Source organism: Natrix helvetica (assembly GCF_964273705.1).
Source record: "Natrix helvetica genome assembly, chromosome: 5".
NCBI lineage: Eukaryota > Metazoa > Chordata > Lepidosauria > Squamata > Natricidae > Natrix > Natrix helvetica.
The window spans coordinates 58352394-58374194 of NC_138551.1; the positions used below are offsets into that span (position 1 = coordinate 58352394).

A 21801-nucleotide genomic window follows, 5' to 3' on the forward strand; every position below is an offset into this window, starting at 1 on the left:
ATTATACATTTTCCATTACTTAAATTTCAAGTCTTGCCGTGCTTGTACAAGGTATAGTCAGAATCATATGTGCAAACTACATTTGAGTTGCCTTATAAGAAGGGTGGCATATACATTTAACAAATAAAATAAATAATTAGAATTGCAGATCGCAAAGTAGGCTGGAGATATTTGAAGAATTTTTTCTTTTAAATATTCACTGTAAATATGTTCATAATAATTGATCTGAACTCTCACCATAAAAAAATCATTTTTAAAAAACAGCCCAAAGTTCTGAGACAAAAAAAGATAGAAGTGTCTCAATAGGCATGGAATTTAGATTTATTATTGCACAGAATGATCTGGAGATTTGGAAAAGAGCTGTATTGCTCCAATCCTTTTGTAATTTTAAAAGTCTTTGATATCTATCTTCCTTCCCAGGCTTGGGACAGGTAAGTTATCCAGCCTCTGTGGATTTTCTTCTGGTGGCTTGAGTTTGTTTTTTTTCCAGTTGTATGATTTCTTTTTTTCTTTTATCATTCCTACTTTTAAAGTTTATGGCAACCAGTCTCCCAGAGATCAAACAGCAGCTATATCCAGTGAAATAAATGTCTGCACAACAAGTTTGTTGCAAGGACTTATTCTTAGTTTATTGCACAAATACACACAATAACAAGTCAGTTATACAGAGTTCAGGACTCTTTTCCAAACTTTAAGATTGCAACCTGTTTATCTTTTGCCCTGGGTATTCTTACAGTAATTCTTTTATAATGAACAGAGTTGTGTACTTTGACCAAGGTTTAGTTACAGATCTTCAATTAAAATTACAGTAAATTGCTTATGTGTACTGGATTTTGACCAGCCTTGAGATAATGAATAACAAAATGGATTAACAACTGGAACAAAGCAAGTAAATATTATATTTTATCATTATGTAGAAATTACTATAATAAATTCTTATTAATGGGGAAAGGAAGGGCTTTGAATTTATGTAAAACTGAAATAATAAATATGAACTGTAGTATCACATATATATTTTAAAAGTTGTAAAGAATAATAATGAAAGGAAGATAAAATTATGCTATACAACATGTACTTCTTGGTGATAGAATTCCTTTACTGAATCATAAGAAGCTCAAAGCTATAATCCTTAGACAAGCCTGTGGTAGTTGTGAAGAATACCCTACCCAACCCTTCTTCTTCAAGAATGGTAGGTAAGCTTTTATGTGCAGAGTAGAGCATATAAGTAGTACTGAGGAAAACAGTTTGACAAACTACAGCAAGCTTTCTTTTCCATTCTACGTGATCCATGCTTTATTCATGTTAGATCATGTGGTTCGAACAAAGTTGCGAGACTGAGAAGATCAGTCCTAACTTCGTGGCTAGCGACAAAGCTACGTTTCCCTTATCCTTAGAAGTTGGCATCAGAAGAGAACGCTAAGAAAGGTGTTCTGTCTTGGATTTCATAATGAAGGAAGATCCTTCAAAATATATGTAGAGATTTACTTGCCAATAACACCAAGTCGCTGTTTTGTGGTTGAGCAACAAGGCATTCAAGGCAGAAAGAATCCCTTCTCTTTCTATCACAGCAGGGGTGGGATCCTACCGGTTTAACAACTGGTTTGCTGCACGTGTGTGAGCAGTTCAGAGAATACTTACCTTCCGGATTGCTGATTGGGAAGGAAAACAGCTGAGGCGCAGCAATCCACTCTGTTGCATGACTCAGATGAGAAGATAAAGGTAGGCAAGGCGCAGGGGCACGGGGGCGGGACAATTTGCTCATGGGAGCGAACCGGTTCACTCCCAGCTGATCTTCGGAGCTACAGGTTTGCCCAAACCAGTAGAATCCCAGCTGGATCACAATGTTATATATTTATTTTACATCATACTTTATTCGTTAATTCCCATTTCTGAGATCAATGTCAAGGTCATTGAATGATGATGGCAGTCACTCCAGCCACTCTGGAAAAAACTACAAAGTGATAGCAAAAGCTGCTCCATGGCAATCCGACTAATATGTCAGAATCTAATCTGTTTCATATTTTAGAGTACTGCCATCCCTCTGCTCTCAAAGATCTTTCATGCCAACTTATATGAAAGCAGGTTTCCTTTTCCCTAACAAATTCAGTCCATTCATTCAGTGGCCAATCAAGAAGGAACATGATTCCATTCAGGAAAGTCAGCATGAAGCGATATATCTCTTTGTATCCTCTGAAAAGACCATGCTTTAAACATGTACTCCTCACTAAAATTGCAGGTACTTCCCTGCCTAGCTGTTTGACTATTCAGTTCTTCCCAGTGCTTTTCATTTTTCTAACTTCTCTTTCTACATAGATTGCAGTGATTGATATCAAAGCTCTATATAAGATCAGGTACCTAAAAATAAAGCAAACATCTGCCAAATCATATCTCTTGTAAACACGCATATTAATTTCAGATATCACTGTGGACATAGAAACCAGCAACTATATCAACAAACTTTCCTTTCTAGTCCAACTACATTTCCTTGCTCTGCATAAATGACACTATGGAATTGCAGATACTATCAAGAGATAATACTCTAATCAGAACTCTAACCTTCGCAGCCTTAAGATCTTAGGAGCACTAAATACACAGTACACATATAAAAACTAATGTAAATGTAGTTGTAAGCAGATCATTGATCACATCACTCTAACAAAGCAACTGAGTTGTACACTTAAGATAATAATGGGGCTTGGACAAAAAAATGGATTATTTTTGATTTAAGACTTTCTGCCATATTAGCAGAAGAATCATTTTTAGAGAAGTAATATCCCCACCAAGTAGTTAATCATGGTGAGTATAACTTGAATAGTAATACGTAATTGAGTAATACGTGAACGAAACGAAACTAACAAATATTATTTTCAGAAGCTTCTTACAGGTTTTCCAGAGAACTTCTGGATTTCCAATTAGAGAATAACGCAGCAAGTATGTTTTCTTAGTGCTCTCTGGTATTTAACTTCTGTTTTTTAAAGTAGCCTACCGCCTGGGAAGAAAGAAACATTGTTATCTAATTCAAAATAATAATACTTACACATTATTATTGCATGTAGCTGTGACTTACAACCACAATTGGGACCAGCATTTCCATTGCTTGTTGGTTGTTAAGTACGTTTTGCGTTGTGATTCACGTTAAGCGAATCACACAGTAATTAAGCAAACCTGGCTTCCCACATTGATTTGGCTTGTTGGAAACCTGCTGGATTAGGTCATAAATGACAATTACATGACTTCCAGATGCTGCAACTATAGGAAATACATGCGGATTGCCAAACACCTAACTTTTGATCACATGTCAGTGAGGATGCTACGACAAACATAAGTGCAATGATTGATTGCAAGTCAATTTTTTCAATGCCATTGGAAATTTGAATGATCACTAAACAAACAGATGTAAGCTGAGGACCATTTTTATATATTTTAAATTACATTACCCTTTACAATGGTTTAGACATGTAAATTTGGATGAGGAACAGAAATATATTTCATCAGGTGTCCAGTAGATCACCTTTAAAAGAAATGCACAAGCCTTTCCAGCTATTCTGGTCAAAGGGATTAAGTCTTTTAAAAAATTTGCTTGGTGCCATAACTCAAAACTCCCAACACTTCAACCATCACTCTCCTTCTCAAGGCCCAGAAACGTAACCTGAGTTCAAAAGAAAATGATTGCACAGGAAAAGGTAATTGTAGATGATGCAAATAGCTCTTTTTGATCTATCCACTGGGATATTAAGGTCAAAATGCTCATAAGGAAAATTATTTTCTGGAAATTCTTTCATAGGAAAAGAAGAAATGCTACTATTTATAGTTTCTTTCTCCCCTCTCTAGGTTATTTCTAGGATTCAGGAGAGGCTATTAGGGGTCCTTGCTGCTTTCTGAACTTGGTCTTTTTCTTGCAGATTCTTCATTACCCAAACTAGATAACATCATCAGTAGTAGTAGTAAGGAGTGGGGTTTGCTGTTAGTTTATATTCTAATTGCTTGCTCTGTTAGTGTTGTGGGAGTGGTCTGGGAAGTTCTTTGGTTGGGGTGTTTACTGTTAGATTGTTTGACAGTTCCTTGGTTGGGAATTGTTTACTTCTTGATTGTTGATCTGATGATAACCTTGATGTTAATCTATGTTCATCTGGATGTTGATTAGGGTAGGTCTTTTTATTCCCTTTCTAGCTTGTTGATTGTCTCCTTTGCACAGTATGTAGATATTGTTCATACCTATTTGCCTATTGATGGCTAATTTTTCAGAGTGCCAGGCTTCTAGAAATTCCTAGCATTTTTAGACTTGGTCTAGGATGGTCACAATTTCCCAACTCTAACTATAGTTAGGTCTGTCCATATGTTGTGAAATTAAAGAGTTTTGATCATGTCTTCTGACTGCTATGGGCAAGGCTATGGGAGACAGCTTTTATATTTCTTTATAGGGATCACAATTCTGATTATAGTATGCTAGAACAGGAGTGTTCCTACTTTGTTTAAACATGATACTCCTCTATATTCTCATTCAAATGCTTGTTATTTGAATAATAAAGCTCTCTGGGGCAGAGAGATGAATGAACACTCATTCCAGTTGGTGATATCGCCAGAATGTTTGGTATACAATAAGCTCTAATAAAACGGTGAGCTTTTCATGTAATTATTTATATAATTTGTTTAACTGAGATCTCATTATCTTAAAAACACAAGATAGTGAGTGAATGGGCATGATGGGAGGAGAAATATAGAATTTTTTAAAAAAATGACCTATATCTTGGCAAAACCCAAGAAACATCCTTCTTTATAGTAGATCTAGATTTTACAACTCCCCAAAAAGAGACTATATCAGTTAAAATCGCCAAAGAAAATTCCACCAAAGGGCCAAATGTTCCATTTAAACCAGAAACATTACAACCATGAACCCTTTGAAGTGTGTATCAAATTACTGTGGGCTTTATCATGCCAAGGAGGATCAATGTCCACTTTGCATGAACAAGCTAACAGCAGGAACAGGAAATTCTAGCAGGGCTTCTGTTTTGTTTGGCACGTAAACATGCAAAGTTACAGCCTTGCAGAATCTACTCCCAATCTGCCTGGGGCACCAAGTTACTGCCTTGCCCATGCAAAGAAATGAAAACACAAAACAAGCTTTGCATGCATGAGCCTTATTGTGTTCCATGCCTTAGTTGGATGGTTGTCAAAACTGAACTTCTGTATTGCTGGCAGGCAATAATGAAATCAAGATTTTCCACAGCAGAAATTTGAAAATTCTGCAAGAGCATCCATCTATTCAAAATATTGTTTTAAAGTTGATTTATTGTAAATTTTCAAAGAAAATGTTTTAAGATTATCAAATTACATCATTACTATATGATTATAAGAGGCTGTCATGGTTGCATTTGAAATATGTATCAATAATTATTAGTGGTATAATTGTATTTTGTCCATCCCTAATTAGAAATAAGGGTGATAAGGAAAGGTAAACCACACACATTCTTTTATCATTTTATGGGTCAAGAAAATAAAACATTTGCAAACTCTAATTTTAGGACATCTTAAATTTATTGTTTTTAAATTTTATCTTGCTCTTAAACATGAATTTTAATTTATGTTCTTTTAGTAATCTACATTTTTATATGCTCTCACGCTTTTTATGATTTAATATCATATCTTGTTTTTTTAATAGAAAAGGCTATATATACAATTAAATCTTATAACATTTGAAGTGCTTCCAGACCCTATCTTTTCCTCTGTGTACCTTTCAGTGAAAAGATTCATAGCTCAAAATGGAAGTTTTCTTTGTTGCACATATTACATTACCATGTGAGAAGACAACAGTGACCAATAAATCAAGATAGAAATAGACAGAAAAACAGAGCTTACTGACAAAATAATTTGATACATCTGGTATAGTTCTACGATTATTCCTACAGTGTTTTTAAAACTGAAATTTTACTTTATCTGTCATTTTATTTTATCACTCATATGGTGTCCCATTGCTAACGCAAAAATTAAAATAAACATTTAACCTGTCAAACTAATCCTATTCTCAGTCATGTAATATTGTAAAACTATTACCTTAAGCAGCAAAGTAAAAAAAAAAAAACCCTGAGGGGGTTTAATACTAAATCAATGCAGGACTTTCAGATTGCTAAGATCCGCAACCAGTATAATGATCACTATCGTCAGCTAATTGTTACAACATTGCTTTACTGTTTTGTATATTGAATTCTCTGCAAACAGAATTCAATATACCTTACATATAAAGGTAAAACAGTCCCTCACAACAATACCTCAAAATTTACGAATGGCAAATTGTGTTTTATTATATGTCAAATAACTTGCAACTTGATTGGATCAATATTAAATAAACATAATAAAACAGAACATAGAGAAACCAGCTTGGAATGGCAGCATAGAATAACTGATTCAGAACACCATGTATTCTGGTTCATTAAAATGTATAATAAATACATGAGAATTTTTAAATGAATTGGGTATTGGGCTATACTATTATTACAATGGATTAAACAAATGTATATTATATCTATGTGTGTGTGTGTGCAGCACACAATTGTGAGCTGTCTTGAGACTCTTTTCTGTCCAAATATATTAGGAAATGTCATTTAAGACAATTACATTTGTTCTGAGCAGCTTGTATAAGCCAGCCTTAAATATAATCAAAGCAAGCCCACTGAATAATACTCTTTGTTCACATAGATAATAAGTATTAACTGCACAGATCAAAGAAATGCAAGTCAATTTTACCAAGAAGCATTAACTCCATTTATCTAATTATATGGCTGTCATATACCTATAATTACCAAGCATATTGTTTCACCAAAAACAAACCTGTTCCCGGTACACAAAATGTGGGAAGAAAGTGCGAGAATGAAGAATCTGGTGCTGTACTATTCCTCAGCTATTAATTTTGAAAAGATTACTCAAGTATGCTAAATTACATTTATTCAGCCTATAACAAAAGCTGTTCAGAAAGGTCACTGTAGCAAAACCAGAAGGAATTATGGATAAATTGTGTAGAATAGCTTTGTGAGCAAATTGATCTTTGGGATCTTTTCCAAGTGACTTTGAATCTTATATCATCTGCTTTTATAAGTGTCTGGCTACCTGATTCTTAAATAGGGAAGCCACAAAATGCCTTGTTCATAGCTCAACATTCAAAATAATAACAAAGGCTTATGTTTATCTGTCACTAAGTCCCACTGAACCTAGTGGGATTTACTCTTAAATAAACATAATGAAGCTCACAAATTTTCTGAAGAAGACACCAAAAGCACTTTGTATGCAGTAATCCAACTACCATTGATAAGGAAGAATGAAGATAGAAATAACATAGGGGAAAGGTTTTTCTTATCTATGCCTTTGGCCATGCAACTGTGATTGAACATTTATTAGAGAAAATATTTTAATTGCAAATCAATAAAGTAAAATATATAGTGAAGCCAAAAGCTTTTCAGGCAGGACTTTTGCCTTAACTAGAGAAGGCTTTTAGCTGATGTATTCCTGTATTGCATTTTGTAAAACTAAATGCCAAATCTAAATTTCACAAGCATCCTACAATAACAAAGATGAAATCAAGTCACATAATCCTTTTTCAATCTTTGAGGGTTTGATTTAAAACGATTGTATTCGGAGACTATGGTTCTCATCAGAAGTCTGAAACATGAAAGACCCCAAAAGATTTTACACCTGACACCTTTCAAATGTGTAAGGGTAAGGAGACAGCACCAGCCAATATGTACAAAGGCATCCTTAAAGGCATCAGTCACCTAAGGAATTAAAAGAAATTCCTCACTCCTTACACATCTGACCTTGAAGCCAACACCTTGGAGGACCTTTCTATCATTTACTTCCTGGTAGAACAACTCCATCGGAGTTTATCCAATGTGAACCGGACCGTCCATCAACATTTAACAAAAATGACAAAAGCCCACGAGTGCTTTCATACGGAACGAGAGGGCAAAGAAAGAATGCCCCTATGGAAACCCATTTAATAACCTACGCGGGAGAGAAAGCCTCGTAGAATGTTCAGTGTCTGACGTCAAAAACCTTTCCCGATTAAAACAAAAACAAGCAGATAAAAAAAAAGTCGTGGGAATCCACCCCTCTAAGCAAGAGCAGGTTTTCTTGCCGGCTACCCGAATCCCCATTTCTCTTGCTCAGTCTGCCTATCTTTGATCTACATTCTTTGTGACCGAAACCACATCAGATCTCCCAATGTGTTCCCAAGCCAAGTCGGGAAGCGCTTACCCGTTTGCTAGGAGGCTGGGGAACGGAGCATCTGTTGCATTAGTAGCCGCTTTCCCATTGCTAATTAGAACCGGAGACTCAGAATGCGTAACGGGGTGGGTGTGCGTGTAGCGGGAGGGTACAGAGCCATTCTCGCTCCTCTTGTTCCTGCTGCAGCCCCCTCACAGGAACTGAAAGCTGACACATCAACAAAGATGGCTGCCACGGGCATCCAGAACAGCTTCATTGGAGAGGCGGGATGAAGGCGGAGCGAGATCCGATTAACAGCCTGCAAGGGGGAGGAGAAAAAAATAATCCTGAACTGGCCTGGGTTAATTCCTCGGTCGGCAGCCCGAGAGCTGTATCTCGTCATTCATCGGGGCGTTGCGATTCATGCCTGGAAAGATAGCAGGGGGGAGCGATGCCTCCCACTGGTACCGGTCTGGTTGGGAGTATCGGCCCTGCCTTTTGATGATCGTGCGGGTTTCGAGGATTAGATCCGTCTGCTGAATGAAACTGCCGGTTTTTAATTTCGCCATGGAGAAAAGCTGCCGTGTAGTCTGTGGAGATTGGGAAGAGATTGGAGTCGAATCGCGGACCTATTTTACTGCAACGTAGTTCACGAACAACGGCTAAGCATCTCAGCAAGAGCCTGGCATTCGTCGAATCCGGGCAATCTGCTTCTGTAGAGGCACGAAGTCGTAGAAGCCACATTTCGAGATTAGCTCACATGCTGAAGCTTTCCAATCGTGATTCGGAATAAATCGAGGTGCCCAACACCCATGTTGTATATTTAGCACGGAGCTGGCACTGCTTTTCTTGATGACTCGCTTCTTCAAGCCTCTTGGAATGATTCCAAGAAACTATATACGGTACAGGCAGCTGGTGTTTCTCACACTACCACATGTGCAATTAGGCAAGATCTAGGGTCATAGCCACGCAGCGCCTGTTTATCCTGCAAAGCAGCAATAGTAGCTGCTCCAGCAGGTGTCCACATTCTTCAGCATACATGCACTATCAAGTTCTTAGCTGCAATCTCCTGGCAGCAGCTTGAGAAACTGGTATATTTAACCAGAGTTTTGAATGCACCTGCTAGAGTGAGGTATGGCCGATTGATCTGCAAAGGAGCAGTTATGTGTATTGCAGCACTTGGGTATTCCTGTTGGTTCTATATCTGCATTCATGCCAGAAATACCATCTTTCCCAGTGATAGGAAACAGCCACTCATGTAGGGCTCTCTTGCATGAGGGAGAGGCACGGGTACCCCAAAGTTATTCCATTAAAAAAAAAGATGTTTAAGTCGAGTATTATGGCAGGGCAACACAAACACAACACAGCCACTTTCATTTTCTCCATGCCAGCCATTTACTTTCCACTGCTAATATAATAATTATTCTTTAATTTATATACTGCCCAATTCCCAGCAATTGTTTCATTGCTCAGCAAATGTTTTGCTGCTTACTACAAGTTAGTTAATTTTCTGTCGTTTTGTTTCTATCAACTTCAGGCAAAATCTGTTCTATTTTATTTATCTCTGGCTTTGAAAAACTATTTTAATTTATTATAAAATTTATTTGCTGTCCATCTTGTTTCAAAGCAAATGGGTGGCATTATTACATTATTACATTTACATTATTTTGTAAACGCAGCAATATTAATTCTTGCCATTGGCTTTTATTATGATCTTTGTTTACTTATCAGTGCTTAACGTTTACAGCATTTATCCCTCATTGCCTCTACCCTATCAAATGATTATACTTACTTTGTCTGACTAAATCTAACCAGTACTTTTCTTTCATGCCTACATTTCTGATTAAACTATGAAATTCTGGTTTCAGTCATTTTTTTTTTGTTCTCTTATACACAAAAGATGTAAGATTGCCTTTATGTTTGGATTTTGATTTTTACATAAGAGATGATTGCTTGTTTGTTTTGTTTGTTTTATTGGATTCATATGCCGCCCTTCTCCCAAAGGACTCAGGGCGGCATACAGCATTAAAAAACACATATTACAAAAGTTAAAAGGAAATTAGAAACAATCCAAAAAACAAACCCAATTAATATAACACTAACATTTAAAAAATTAGATAAAATTAACAGGCCAGGCCGGCCTGCTGGAAAAGCCAACTTTTTAGGGTGCGTCGGAAGGACCGGAGGTCAGGGATTATGCGAAGCTCCAGGGGCAGCTCATTCCAGAGGGAAGGCGCTCCCACAGAGAAGGCTCTCTCCCTGGGGGTCGCTAGCCGACACTGTTTGGCCGACGGCACCCTGAGGACGCCAACTCTGTGGGATCACACTGGACAGTAAGAAGCTACTGGTGGCAGTAAGTGGTCTGGCAAGTACCCTGGGCCTAAGCTATGGAGCGCTTTAAAGGTCATAATTAGTACCTTGAATCGCACCCGGAAAACAACCGGCAACCAGTGCAGGCCACCTAAAAGGGGTGTAACATGGGAGCACCTAGGTACCCCCATGATAACCCGCGCGGCCGCATTCTGGACCAGCTGAAGCCTCCGGGTGCTCTTCAAAGGGCAGCCCCATGTAGAGAGCATTGCAGTAGTCCAGGCGACAAAGGACAAGGGCATGAGTGACTGTGCATAGAGCATCCCGATGCAGGAAGGGGCGCAACTGACGTACCAGGCGAACCTGGTAAAAGACCCCCCTGGTCACGGCCGTCAGGTGATCTTCGAAACTAAGTGTGTGTCCAGGAGGACTCCCAGATTGCGGGCCCTCTCTGAGGGGGCTAAAATTTGTCCCCCTATCATCAAAGATGGAACAAGATGCACAAATCGGGATGACGGAAACCACAGCCACTCAGTCTTGGAGGGATTGAGCTTGAGCCTGTTTCTCCCCATCCAGATCCGCACAGCCTCCAGGCATCGGGACATCACGTTGAGGGCATCGTTTGGATGGTTTGGGGTAGAGATGAAAAGTTGGGTATCATCAGCATATTGATGATACCATACCCCAAAACCACGGATGATCTCGCCCAGGGGTTTCATATATATGTTGAACAGGAGAGGTGAGAGAACCAACCCCTGGGGCACCCCACAAGTGACGTGCCTCGGGTCGATCCCTGCCCTCCAGTCAACACAAACTGCGACCAATCCGACAGGTAGGAGGAGAACCACCGTAAAACGGTGCCCCCCACTCCCAACCTCCCGAGTTGTCGCAGCAGGATACCATGGTCGATGGTATCGAAAGCCGCCCAGAGGTCTAATAGGACCAAGACAGAGGTGCAGCCCCTGTCCTGGGCCCACTAGAGATCATCGACCAATGCTGTCTCTGTGCTGTACCCGGGCCTGAAACCCGACTGAAACAGATCCAGGTAGACAGCTTCATCCAGGTACTGGGGAAGCTGACGTGCTACCACACTCTCGACAACCTTTGCTACAAAGCGAAGGTTGGAGACCAGACAATAGTTGGCTAAAGAAGCTGGTTCCAGGGACGGCTTCTTGAGGAGGGGCCTCACCACTGCCACCTTCAAGGCGGTGGGAAAGAACCCCTCTCTCAATGAAGCATTGGTAATCGCCTGGAGCCAGCCGCGTGCCACCTCCCGGGAAGCCGAAACTAACCAAGAGGGACACGGGTCCAGCACACAAGTGGCAGCACTGAGTCTCCCCATAATCCTGTCCATGCCCTCGGGGGTCACAGGGTCAAACTCATTCCTGATTGTCTCCACAAGATTCATCCCCGTCGACTCGCCCGAATCTACCCAGTCAGAGTCCAAGCCTGTTCGGATCTGAGCGATTTTATCCTGCAGATACTGAACAAATTCATCAGCCCTACCCTGCAAGGGGTCTTTCCCAGTTCCTTGGTTAAGTAAGGAACGGGTCACCCTAAACAGGGCGGCTGGGCAGTTATCTGCGGACGTGATAAGAGTGGAAAAATGTTGCCGCTTTTATCGCCACTAAGTAGGATTTAATATGAATTCTTACTAGTGTTCAATCAGATTCGGACCGGCTGGCCCTCCAACCACTCTCTAGGCTTCTTTTCTGGCGTGTCATCTCCCGGAGCTCCTCGGTAAACCAGGGAGCCACCCGGGATCAACATCGGGTCAGAGGCCGCAAAGGCACAACGCGATCCAAGTTTTAGATTGGTTCTCTCGTTGATTAGTTTCTATTCATTGCTTCTTGTCCGATCTTCAGGTGCTTTGAAAAATAAGTTGACCCGGTTCTGGTTCCGGCGGCGGCAGCGACGGGCAGCTCTTTGCCCGCTCCGGCTCCCCGGTGGGCTTCCCCACTCCTTGGGGGGCACAGGACACCCCGCAGAGGGGTCCTGCCGGAGGGGCGGCATCGCGGAGGACTCCTGCAGCGCCGGCGGCCGGCGGGAGTTCTCTCGCGCGCCCAAGGCACCGGGGAGCAAGCTCGGAGGGCGCTTCGCGTTTCTGCGCCTCGCGCCTCGCTATAAGCTGACTGGAGAATGCAACAATAGAAGGAAGCGGCTGCAGGGCGGTGAGGCTGCTTCTCTCTTCATTCCCTACTTTGCATGAAGAACTATTCAGCTTTTTTTAAAGATTTTTACTTTCGGAGCATTTTGGAGGCGCGGCTGGAGGGAGGGGGGTTTCCCCCCCCTTGGACAAGCGGCGAGGAACAATTCTGCTCTCAGCCCCCGGGGAAGGAGGAGGGGGGAGAGCCAACGAATGAAGCCTCACCCAGGCTGAGATGATTTTCTCTTCAACTTATTTCTACATATTACTGTGATTTGAGGACTTTTGGAACTTTTTAAAACTTTGTTATGCCTCTGTGCCCAAAACTGGCAGGGCAAAATGGCACACTTCCGTTGTCTTTATGAACTGTGAAACCTGACTCCACCTTTAAAATTCAGGCTTCCGGTCTTTGTCTCCATGTCTCCCAGAGGAATCTCTTGTGGATTGGTATTTTTTAAACTTCCTAGGGGAAATTTTCTATCTACTGCCAGACTTATTAGAGAGACTCTCTTCTGCCTGGCTCTTCTGCTCCCGAGACTCACCTGGCTACCCTTCTTTTCTAACTGTCTATCTTATATATGGACTGAACTTCTAACGTTATAAAGGATGGCATCTAAAAGACCACCTCCTGGAAAACCTGGCTTTGCCACTTCTGCTCCAACATCCGCAACATCCAGTCCAGCCGCACAGTCAAAGATACCAGAACTGATGCAACCTAAGACTACAGAGATGGACTTTCAACAAATGCTTCAACAAATTCTACAGGGCCAGGAGGAAATCAAGAAACAGCTAAGGGAAATGAAAGATGAAATTAAAGAAAATCAAGCCCAAATATATAAGAACTCACAAAGACTGAATCTTGTGGAAGGGGGGGTGGAGGAGGTGAGGGGGGGGTAGAAGCTGTGCAGAAAGGGAACAAAGATCTTGACATCCAACAGATGAAAATAGAATTTGAGAGAATGTCCTATTACCTTAGATTTCAAAATGTTATAGAAGAAGATGGGGAAAACATAAAGGACATCATGACAAACATCCTGGCTGACTACACACACAAAGAAAAACAACAGATGGGGTGGGATATAGACCTGGTTTATAGAGTGAACTCAGCTTATGCTAGAACACACAATGTACCTAGGGAGGTTCACATTAAATTTCTTAGAAAAAGCACAAGAGATGAAATTCTGGGTGTACAAAGGGGGCAAGCATTGACATACCATGATATGGAGATAACCATTCTGAAGCAGATCCCTAAGAAGATTAGAGAAAAAAGGAAGAATTATTCGCAATTAGCAAATAAATTATACCAGAAAGGGGTGTGGTTTAGATGGTTGATGCCTGAAGGTATGCTGATATTCTGGGAGGAGACAAGAATCAGAATCAATTCACCCATAGAGGCGCAGGCCTTTATGGAAAAAAACAAAACACTCCTAGAAAAAACACAAGACACTACAACGGACACACAGGACACGGGAGGGGCCAGAGCTCTGCCAGTGGAGGGAGATGGGGCAATAGCAAGAAGACTCAGATCACAAAAATAAATAAGAAAATCATATTATTATAAACTGACCGAAAGTGATAATGGAATTATATCTGGATTTTATACTGTAATGTCTAATCTGATTCAATTTAGTAATAGAACTAATATGCTGATTGTAATCAATTATATACCAATGCATTATATATAAATGTATACTATGAGTATGGAGGGAGGGACGCCTGCCACATTTTGCAACTGCCAAAATTTGTATACCTGTCCATTTACCCTTTTCCCTATAAATGTTGAAAAACCAATAAAAATTTTCATTAAAAAAAAAAAAGAAAGAAAAATAAGTTGACCCCTTCTTCTTTGTGGAAGCCCTCCAATATTGGAGCACTGCTATCATATGATTACTAGCTCTTTTCATTAAACGAGACATACCCAATTCTTGCAATCTTCAATTGTTTTATACTCCAGTCCCCTAATCATCTTTGTTGCACTTCTCTGCACTTTCTAGAGCTGGGCTGTCAAACTCCCAGCCCACGGGCCAGATGCCTCATGCGCTGCCAACGCCCACGCCTGTGATGTGAGTTTGACAGCCCTGTTCTAGAATCTCAATATCTGTTTTATATCATGGCAATGCAATTTTCCAAGTGTGATCTTACCAAGGCATTATAACGTGGTAATAACATTTTTGTGTGATCTTGATTCTATCCCTCTGTCAATGAAGCCTACAGCTGCTCTGACTTTTTTGGCAGCAGCAACACACTGCTGGGTAATATTTAAGTGATTGTCTACTAGTTCTCCAAGATCACGCTTGCAGTTACTACTATTGAGTAGTATCACTGATCCTATACCCGTGAATTGATTTTTCTTGCCTAAATGTAGAATCTTACTTTTCCAACAATTGAAAATCATTAGATAGGTCCATTGTTCAACTCTGTCAGGAGCCTATCTTCTGGAATATTGGCTATTCCTGCCAGCTTGGTATCATCTGCAAATTTGATGAGTTCCCCTTCTATGCCCACATTTAAATCATTGATGAAGATATTGAAGAGTACTGGGCCTAAAACAGAGCCTTAGATACTCCACTGCATATTTCCTTCCATGTAGTTGTAGTTCCATTAAGGTCTACACATTGAGTGAGGTTGGTCAACCAGTTACAAATCCATCTGGTACTGATAATGTCATGCACAGAATAAGGCATGAGTCACATTGATTTTTGGTTGCATTTTGTGGTAATGCGGCCAAAAAATATGGCTTCTGATATTTGTTCATGAGGCTACTATTACAACAATATATTTATACTGCATCATTGTAATCACTGATCTGTTAAGAGATATAGTCCATGTAGATGCAATAGCACTTCAGCCAATACTTCCAGATGTTGTTCAGTTTTATACAAATATTGGTAAGCAAAGAGGTCAAAATAAATCATGAGAAACTCATCCTTACTAGAGTATTTAAATCTTTCATCATAACTAAATTATTTTAAAAAAACAACGTTGTTTCAGGGGACCCACATTCTTGCACAAAAGTGTTCCAAACCATAAGATTCATAATTATAATGCTTTAGTTTCTGGTCATATTTTTACATGACATTGACTGAATCATAATTACTGAATTACCATTATTTTCTAGGTTTTCATGGCATATCTATCATACAGGATGAGATCAAAATGTATGTTAGGGTACAATGAGGTTAACTAGTTTGGGATTCAGTGTCATGTGGCTAGTTAATGGTTATTTAATTTGGCTATTGTTTATTTGTGGATTCATTCAACTCACCAAACCATAAACTAACTCTCCTAGCTGGGTTAGCAAAGCACAATAGGTTGAAATTTGGTTGACTAGTTTGTGGTTTGCTATGTTACATGAATCTAAAATGTTGGATTATTTCAATAAATTGCAGGCTAGCAAGTTGATTAAAAGGTCAATTGAGTTTCAAATTCTGCAAGAACAACTTTCTTAGGAAAAAAGTTGTTTTGGATAGTTTGTAAACTACTGAGCTCAGATATGGGACTATTTTAGTAACCGAAAGAGATTACTTCGGCATTGCAATTACTAAAGGAGGTCAAATGCCAGGAGCTTGCTTCCTAAGAAATAACTGCCAGCACTCAAATAATTTCACAAGTTCAATGCAACCTATACGCAACACTCATACTTTAGATTTGACAAATACCTAAAATCAGCATCATTGTACTATTGTACTGTAGGAGAATTTTAGGCACAGGCAGTGAGATGGGATGTCCAAATCTCGTGTAGGAAAATATGTAAAGGTAAGGCACAACTACCGTACAGTCTAGGCACCAACGGAGCCAATATGAAAAAGCTTTGCATCATTGAGGAAATTTAAAGAAGATAACAACACAGCTTGCAAACCCGCAGCTCAACGCAGGCAATACGCCTCCCCCACCCCCACGTCTTTCCTTCAGAAGCTCCGTGTCCGACGGTTAAATAGGTGGCGCCTGCGCTCTGGCGATCACGCGGTGTGGAGAAAAGGAGACGAGGCTGAACGTCTGCAACGAAGCCCCGTTTCGTTCGAAGTAAATAGCCGAAGGTCCTGTTGAAGAGACCCCGCGGCCCTTGATATATATATATATATTTGTACGTGGGAGAGTGGCGGGTTCTGCTTCCAAAATATCAAATGTAAGCTCCCACCCTTTCGCTTCCACTTCACCTTTAGGTGGTCGGTTGCAGTTGAGTCGCCCAGGATCCCTGGCGTATACACTCGCTCATGCTTTAGCCCCAGATTGAGCCACTAATTGCTCAAAGTCCCTTGAGGCGGGTTTTTAGATGTTTCGCCCTTTACTTTTGGACTAAATTAGCGCCTTGTGCGAGCTCTTGTTGGGGATGTAAGGTTTGTTGTAAAAGTTGCGGGTTTTGCGGCCAATTGTGATTTAAGGCATTGTGTGTGAATTCGCTTCCCTTCTCACTCTGCGCCATTAATAACGAGTTGAGTGGCCTCAATTCCTGGGTCCTTCCAGGCTTTCCAAGGATGTAATCTGGGCTGCGATCGTGGTTTTTCCTGGGCTGCTGGATACTCTCGTACTGCAAGGGGAAAAAAGGTAGAGGAGTGTTGATGTAGTAGATAGACAAGGGGAAGGAATGCTAGGCAGAATAGCACTAGGTTTGGTTCCTTATTTTAATTTCATGCAATATGATTTGTTTTAGCCAAGGTGCAGCATTAGCATTAAATTCTTGAAAAAGAATAGACTGAACCGTAGCCTTGAAACCTGTTTGTTGTTATTACTAAGGGTTTTAATTCTACGAGTAATGGGAGTATTGTAAATCACGTTTCCTGTTAGAGGAGTGGCCTGTCGTTTTTCCAAACGCTGTGCGTTATGTTGTTTTTTTTAAGTTGGCTTATACAGTATTTTGGTGTATTTTGCCAATATTTACATAAAATGAATTTGTGTGGCTAAATGATTTCACTGCTGCACTAATATGATACTATACTACTACTGCCTTAGTATGGTAGATACAAATCTGAAAGCACCATGTTTTTTGAATTTCTAAATTTCAGTTGAGATATACCCATGTGGCAATATTGTGAGATTACTTGTATGTGTTTGAAATTTGAGGCAGATATCATGGTATTGTGGTTCTTTAAACTTTAAAACAAAACGGCTTTACAGACTGGTTTTCTTTGAAGAATTTGTATATTAAAATACATTATAGGAAGAAAGTGTGTGAAAAAATCATGTCTGTTACCAGCTTTGTAATTAACATATGAGACTAAACTATCTCTTGGGTAACCTGCTTGTCCAACCTATCCTTTTCTTCCCCTCAACTCATCCCAGTTTAAATCCTAATCATTCTAACCCTTCTATGCATCTGCTAAAGTGAGCTGCAACTTACTACAGTTCTAACCTTTTAATAACATGTATTAGTGGAAAAGGTGCTACCAGACCTCTTCTGTGTGCTGGAAGTGATTTAAATTTGCTCAGTTACTTTTTTCACATTTTTTTTTCAATGAAAAGGAATATGAGAAACTAAATTTAGAAAATCTTGTTTTGCTGGTCCAAAGCAGGATTCCTATTTTAAAATATTTTTCAAAACTTAATTGTTCCTTTGCATTTTAAAATATTGTTAACAAATATTGTGCTACATTCTGAGGGGTTGGATGATTTAGCATGTGTTCCATGCTTAATAGAAAAGCATATAAAGAAATAAATTATGTTGAGGATTGTTTATTTGTATAAATTAATTGTTTAGCTAATGTATTTTATTTTACTTTCCTAGCTATTAAATTATCCATGAAATTGTAAAGAAATGATTCTAATATAGATGTGTGAAAAATGGAACAAAGGCTTCAGATAAAGGATCTGAAAAGTCCAAATCAGTCATTGAGAAGTCCCAGCACAAGCCCCAACTTCAAAAATATTGTACTTGTTGATGATAAAGTACCACCATTGCTCAACAATTTTTCAATTTGTGAACAGGCAAAATTATTTGCTGCAAATTGGAATGGTTCAGTTGAAAACATCCATGATGGCTATGATCACAAAACTGTTTCATTAAATACGGCTGGAGTGGGAATGAAAGGTGAGAAAAAAGCCCTTAAATTTAATGTACTTTGTGGCATTGTATTCTCATGTGCTTCCTTTTGTAATTTTATCTTGTGGGATCTTAAATAGTGGGATTGATACCTTTTGGTTAATTTCATTTATTTATAAGTGTTTGGTTCTAAAAATAGTTTACCTTTTGTAAAATTGGATAATTTTCTTCTTTTATCATGTAAAGGTCCTCCAGAAAATTCTCTGGAGTTTGTCAACCATCTCCCATCTTTCCAATCTCCCGGGTCAAAGCTCAATGATCCAGAAGGTATGTACATTTTGGTAAGGAAACCAGTTAATTGGAATAAAGGACAAAGTGGTGTGCTATATCTTGTATTCACTTTTTATCTGCAAATATTGGGAATAGTGTTTTTATTTTCATAAATTATAAATTTTTATAAATGTTCCCTTGAATGTTCTGAGCATATGGATCATTTATATGTTTAAAAAAATATTACAGGTAGTTCTTTTACCAACCAGAATTCGGACTGGCAACTTGTTCATTAAGCCCAATGGTCATTGGATCAAACTGATTGAATTTATTTCAACTTTGCTTTAAAGACATATGAAGGTTATATGATAAATGCAAGGACTGGTCATAAAGTTACTTTTTCATCACTATTGTAACGGCAAATGGTGTTAAATAAGGCAGTTGTTAAATGAAGGATAACTGTAATGGGTTCATGCTCCCTTGAGTTGAAGTCCACTGTTGATTATAAATATCTTGTTTCTTTGGTGATTAATTTTTGAATTTAGAACTACTACTACTGGAAAACTATATCAAATTGAATTAATAATTTAAAATATATTTAATCTGTTAAATTATTTTATTCTAAATATTTTCATTCTGTATTGTAGGGAATTTCAAAGTAATGAATAATTTGCTATCTTCTACAAAGAAAATAAATCCTGTAAGTTTCCAATATTTTTCCTCTTTCCTATTGTCATCATTAATATAATTGTTAATTGTAATAAACTGTTATTGCTAGGTTAGTGTCTTAATTCTAAAGATAAATATGGTTTCCCCTATCCAGTCGTGTCCGACTGTAGCAGGCGGTGCTCATCTCTGTTTCTGGGCCAAGGGAGCCAGCGTTGTCTGAAGAAATTTCCGTGGTCATCTGACCAGCATGATTATATGCTGAGGTGCACGGAACCGTCCTACTTATTTATGGACTCAAATTTGCATGCTTTCAGACTGCTAGGAGGGCAGGATTTAGATTCATACCTAATAACTGTAATTTGGTTCATATTAATGTATCATATATTATTCAATGTATGTAACATGTTCAAGTATTTAAAGAAAACTTGGCCTAGTCATATGTCAACATAGCTGTTTATTTCTCGGAGAGATACATACTTTATTATAAATTTTATGTATTCTGTATCAGTCTCTCTTTCTCAGAAATTAGGAATTTTAATGTAAAACATTACAATAGTAACATCTTACCATTTTAAGACAAAGATATGTTTATATTTGTCAATATGCTTTTCAGGTATCTGATTCAACAGAAATACAAGCAATGCATTTATCAACTTCTGATAAAGTTTCACCTATCAGCTATAATTCACAATTAAGTCCTTTATATCAGCCCACTTGCCATTTTTGTGGGTTGTTTGGTAAGTGTTTGTTAACTAATCTGTGATAAAATAAAACTTTGCTAAAAGCTTTTAAGTGAAATGAATTTAATGTAAATTACATTAATGTAATTTAATGTAAATTCAGGTGCCAGTTGAAATATCTTAAGTTTGACTACAAATTTTCTAGATAGCCTTAGACAAACTACAAACTATATCTATTAAATTAAAGCAAACATAGACATAAGTTGAATTGAGTTTACTGAAATAATGTTTTTATCACTTGAAACTACTGTTATGAAAGCTGAGTACAAAGCTTGCTTAGTACAAGCTTATAACAGTTTTCTATAAAAAGAATTAAAGTACAAAGCTAAGTAGGTGGCTGGTTCAGTCTTGATATATAAGAAATGCAGAAAATAACTTCAGCTAGAGCTTAACTCCTAATGACTATACACCTGCTCCTTTCTTTCTCATTAAATGGCAATTATTTGCATTGCTCTTCTCCAAGAAAGTTTTCCCCCTGATGTCTCAGTAAACTTTTTGTAATCTTTTTAGGATCCTTACGATGTATCCAGTGTAAGCAGGTCAGTTACTGTTCTGCAAGTTGTCAGATGAAAGATTGGCAAATACATAATAATGTCTGTAAGCCAACTAAAGCTAAGTAAGTTAATGAATACAATTGAAATTAATTAAATGGTAGCCGTAAGCTTTGAATTCATCAATCAATTATATGTAATAATAATGTGCAATTACAATTTTAATAATGATTATAGAACTTTGAAAAGTTCTTTGATTATGAAGAAAAATAGGCATATAGTTGCATATTTAGATTATGGTGGTGTACTTTTTAATTTTTTATTAAACTGATTGACAAACACTCTCAAATAATTGAATAACATAAATTGATGATACTTAAAAAGAATAAGAAAAAGATCTGTTAGAAAGTAGATAGAAACAAGCTGGGCCTCCCTGGAAACAGCGGACTGGTCCACGGTGCCTCTGCTAGTGAAGACAGAGATCACGTGTGGCCCTCCCGAGCACTGTTTTTACTGGCAGGCTATCACAGCCAAAAACAACTTTTTGCTAGCCGGTGCTCGGGCTACCACAGGCGCCCCCAACGAGTGCTGTTCAGCTTGCCAAGCCCATCCCGGCTCTCCTAGGTCAAACACAACCCTGGATGAAATTGAGTATAACACCCCTGTTTTCCAATAGAGTGGAGGGATGGGTCACTGAAGGGTTAACACAGCCTGATTGATCCATTTGACTGAGAGAAAACTTCTTAGCCTTCGGCTTCTCCCGTTGGCTCCCAGTTTCCTCTCAGTCAGGTCCAAAGACTTATCATTTGGTTTCCAGTGTGATTGTGAGTAATAGATTTGAGACTTTATTTGGCTAATTGGACACTCCAAAATTAAAAAAAAAAAAAAACCTTAGAGCAATAAGATTGGAGCTGTGCCCAACAGGACAACCTATTGCTGCCCTGGGAAGGCAGGGAGAGCCGCGTGGAGCGCCCTTTTCCTCATTCCTCTCCCTCCCTGCCGAGC

The 21801-nt window shown here is 38.9% G+C and overlaps 2 protein-coding genes across 7 annotated transcripts in view; one reads left to right on the top strand and one right to left on the bottom strand.

Annotated features, from left to right (window-relative positions):
- CCDC186 (coiled-coil domain containing 186) overlaps window positions 1-10011 on the bottom strand; it is a 41052-nt gene extending 31041 nt beyond the window's left edge. The window contains 1 exon segment of the mRNA XM_081954803.1: window positions 8245-10011. The gene's annotated coding sequence lies outside the window, so the exon portion shown is untranslated.
- A 6604-nt stretch (window positions 10012-16615) lies between these two features.
- TDRD1 (tudor domain containing 1) overlaps window positions 16616-21801 on the top strand; it is a 59373-nt gene continuing 54187 nt past the window's right edge. For 2 of the 6 annotated variants that reach the window (XM_081955654.1, XM_081955656.1), the window contains exons 1-6: window positions 16616-16775; window positions 18372-18674; window positions 18873-18953; window positions 19544-19596; window positions 20179-20302; window positions 20816-20921. In XM_081955654.1, coding sequence (XP_081811780.1) covers window positions 18428-18674; window positions 18873-18953; window positions 19544-19596; window positions 20179-20302; window positions 20816-20921 — 611 coding nt within the window. In that variant the 5' untranslated portion in view covers window positions 16616-16775; window positions 18372-18427. Of the gene's footprint in view, window positions 16776-16965; window positions 17195-18371; window positions 18675-18872; window positions 18954-19543; window positions 19597-20178; window positions 20303-20815; window positions 20922-21801 lie in introns of those variants that run through there. The other 4 variants (XM_081955657.1, XM_081955655.1, XM_081955658.1 and 1 more) reach the window with 4 other exon arrangements.